Here is a 3,400-nt window from a genome sequence, read left to right on the forward strand (position 1 = left end):
CGGAAGAGGAGCATTTTGATTTTCACTATTTCAAGTCCCGTCGCCAGAGAGGGACTGGAAATGCCGAGTCGGAAAGACCCCTCCGGTCTCCACCAAGCGCAGCCTGCCCTGAACCGAGTCTCCCCTGGACAGTGCTCCAGGCTGGGGAGCTCGGCCCGGGCCGGGAATGCGCCCGCGCCTGCGCCACTGGTCACCCTGCAGCGAGCGGCCCTCGCCTGTGGTGCAGGGCAGAGCGCCCCGCAGCGCCCGGGGAAGGTAAGTCCCAGGAGCCAAAGACGGTGGGGAGAAAGGGGCGAAGGGACTGCGGAGACCCGCGCGCCCCGCCCCGGGGGCTCACCTCGGCAGGGGCCCGCGCCGCCGGCGGGCCGGCGCAGGGAGCGGGGGAAGCAGCAGCAGCGGTAGGAGCCGGGACGCCGCGGCCACGGGGCCGAGGGACGGCCCAAGGCTGCAGCTCGGTGCTCGCGACATCTCAGTGCCTGCGACCGGCTGGGGACTCTGGACTCTGGACTCGGCCGCGCCGCGCCGGTGCTCTGCGCGTTCCCAGACCGCGCCTCCGCGTCCCGGGCCAGCCACGAACACACGGCCCCGGGCGCCGCCAACTTTTAAATCTCACACGCACGTGGGCTGGGCCGCACGGTCTCGCAGCGTCACCTCGCCGTCCGCCGCCCCCGGCTTCCCTGGCGTCACCCAGGCCCGTGGCCCGCCCCCCTACTCTGCGGTAGGACCAGAGTCCCTGGCCTGAGCTTCTGACTCAGGGTACCGCGCATGTCGCTCTGGGTTAGAAGCGAGTGGAATTAAAAGTGTACATCTGGTGCCACCTTTGAGAGGACTGGGGAGGCAGCATGGGGCGGGGGGAGGCAATCCAGGCCCTGGCTCCGGGATTTAAAAGTGGGTGGTGGCCACGCTCTCGGTCCTTGCATCTGCCCAGGACGCCCCTTCTTCCCCGTCCCCGGGAAGCTTCTCGGACTCGGGGTGTGCGGTGTCTCCCCTCCCAGAGCTCGGGAAGTCCCGTGTGCACCTGTGTCGGAGCATCCGCGTTGTTTCCCCGTGCGCGCCAGCGCCTGGCACAGTTCTCGGAGCATGTGGAAGCAATGCCGCTTCAGGGGTGACCTGGTTGCTGACCGTCCCCAAATTCCTGCAGGGTCTGAGCTCATTTAGGGAAATACAGCTGTCTGTTAGTGAGGAGTCAACAGAGAGCTGCTCGGGCTTGCTCACACACTCATTTCTAATAGGTCTGGGGGCCTTGGTCGCCCTGTGGATTTCTAAGTCGAAGGTAACCCCTACTTCCGTGCACTGCTCCTGCCCTCCAGCGTGACCTGACTTCTGCTGTCCCTCTTGGTATTACAGTCCCCTGGTGGACAGCCCAGGACAGCTCCTTCCAGGATGCCAGCTGACACGGGTCCAATTCGTTTTACAGAAAGAGGGGAAATGGATCTTATTTGACCTCCTTCTTGAAAGGCGAGGAATGCGGAGGAAAGGGCAAGAAGTATGTATAGTAAGGTTTAAAAGGGTATTTTGCATGGGCGCGTGCTCACGCTATTTCATTGAATACTCTAGAAGTCTCTGGGGTGTCAAAGTATTGTGATTCTCACTTTGGGATGCTCAGCGAGATTGCAGACCCACTCCAGAATACGCATGTGAGCAGCATGTGAGCGGGTCGCAGGCCTTTCTAAGGGGCCTCTCCCTAAAATCAGGAGCTTGAATGTATCAGGCACATACTTTGCAATCCACTGAAAGCGGGGTACACCCTTTGGGGACCCAGCATTTAGAACAGAAGGGCCTTTCCTAAAGGAAAGTACAGGATGGTAAAGGACCCCCAAGCCCTACTCAAACGCGGGGGATCAGTGCTGTGTCAGAGTGAGAGAGGCAGGAGTGAGACCCTGACAGATCAGCGGAGAAAACAACGGCGGCCATCGTTTTTAAGCTCCTCTTGTGCAGAAATAACGCGAGAAAGACCAGATTAGAGAGTCTGGTCTAGGTTCAAAGGTGGGTGGGAAAACACTGGATTCATTGCTTACACTTTAATTTATTCCCAGAAATAGAACGGTAGCACCTGGATGTCAGACTGATGGTAAGGACTAGGCAGGTGGGTGTGCTCTGGTTCCCCACGACCTCCCACAGTGCCCTGAAGGATGGCTGTCTCAGCAGCCGCTGTGGTGTGAAAGGTCCTCGAGAACAGAGGCCGGAGCAGTGGGGTCACTGCTTTCTTTTCTTTTCTTTTTTTTTTCTTTTCTTTTCTTTTTTTTTTCTTTTCTTTTCTTTTCTTTTCTTTTCTTTTTTCCTTTCTTTAACTTTCTTTTCTTTTCCTTTCTTTCTTTCTTTCTTTCTTTCCTTCTTTCTTTTCTTTTCCTTTCTTTCTTTTCCTTCCTTCCTTCCTTCCTTCCTTCCTTCCTTCCTTCCTTCCTTCCTTCTTTCTTTCTTTCTTTCTTTCTTTCTTTCTTTCTTTCTTTCTTTCTTTCTTTCTTTCTTTCTTTTTTAATGGAGAGGTTTTTGCTATAGGGCACATACGCTCTCCAGAAAGACAGGGAGAGACAGGGAGACAGAAAGTGAGAAATCATCCCCCAGGGGGGATGGCCACGCCACAATCCCTTCTCCTCCATTCTCCTCTCTGGATCTTGGGCACGCACGCACATGCACCCGGCGTGAGTTTAAGCCACCGAGTCCGGTACTCGAACGGTAGTCTACTACATGGGAGTCCAGTGATGTAACCATTATGCCATCTGCTGGTCCCCATTGCTTTCTATACTCCCAACAGTTCAGTAAAGAAGCATCACACACTTTACGGCTCTCCCTGCGTGAACCAGGCTGCTCTGCGTGCCCTCACACATGTCCCTCGGTGCACACGCACAAGTGCTTTCTGAGGCGCATGCCTAGGAGTAGAGTTATTAGGTCATAGAGACACAGAGACCTACTTTGTCTCCTCTTTAAATTGTTTAACTGAGTATTATACCAATCTCACCTTCCACTGCCGGTAAATGGAGTTGTCATGGCTGCCATCCATGTGGAAATCTTTGCCAAGCGGGTGGGCGTGACATCTCATTGCGGATTTAATTTGCAATTTCTCGTTTACTGATGAGAGTGGCTGCCTTTTCTTTCCTCTTTTTTAATTGCCAAAGGGCATGCATCCTTGTCAGAGAAGGAGAGACACAGAGAGAGAGAGAGAGAGAGCACCCTAACCCTCACCCTCACCCCAGTGGGGCATGATATGCCTTAATGCTTTTTTCCCCATTTCCTGCCCACATGCATCCCCCAGTGTGTTTTTCAAGCCACTGGGGCTGGGGTTTCGGCTGCAGTCAGCCATGTGGGATCCAGCTCTCCATGCACAGCACTTAACTAATGGTTGGCGCTTTGGGGCTGTCCCTGATCATCTTCAAAAGGGTATTGGATATGATTGTTTCTC

At 55.0% G+C, this 3,400-nt stretch overlaps 1 protein-coding gene across 1 annotated transcript in view; it reads right to left on the minus strand.

The window, feature by feature from the left end:
• Positions 1-3,040, minus strand: part of NMU (neuromedin U) — a 39,988-nt gene extending 36,948 nt beyond the window's left edge. The window contains exons 1-2 of the mRNA XM_014583879.2: positions 2,960-3,040; positions 338-599 (exon numbers count right to left, since the gene is read on the minus strand). Of these exons, the coding sequence (XP_014439365.2) occupies positions 338-599; positions 2,960-3,040 (343 nt within the window). The remainder of the gene's footprint in view (positions 1-337; positions 600-2,959) is intronic.
• Between the last annotated feature and the right edge of the window lie 360 nt (positions 3,041-3,400).

The sequence above is a fragment of the Tupaia chinensis genome, unplaced genomic scaffold, assembly GCF_000334495.1.
Source record: "Tupaia chinensis unplaced genomic scaffold, TupChi_1.0 Scaffold144982_1, whole genome shotgun sequence".
NCBI classification, from domain to species: domain Eukaryota; kingdom Metazoa; phylum Chordata; class Mammalia; order Scandentia; family Tupaiidae; genus Tupaia; species Tupaia belangeri.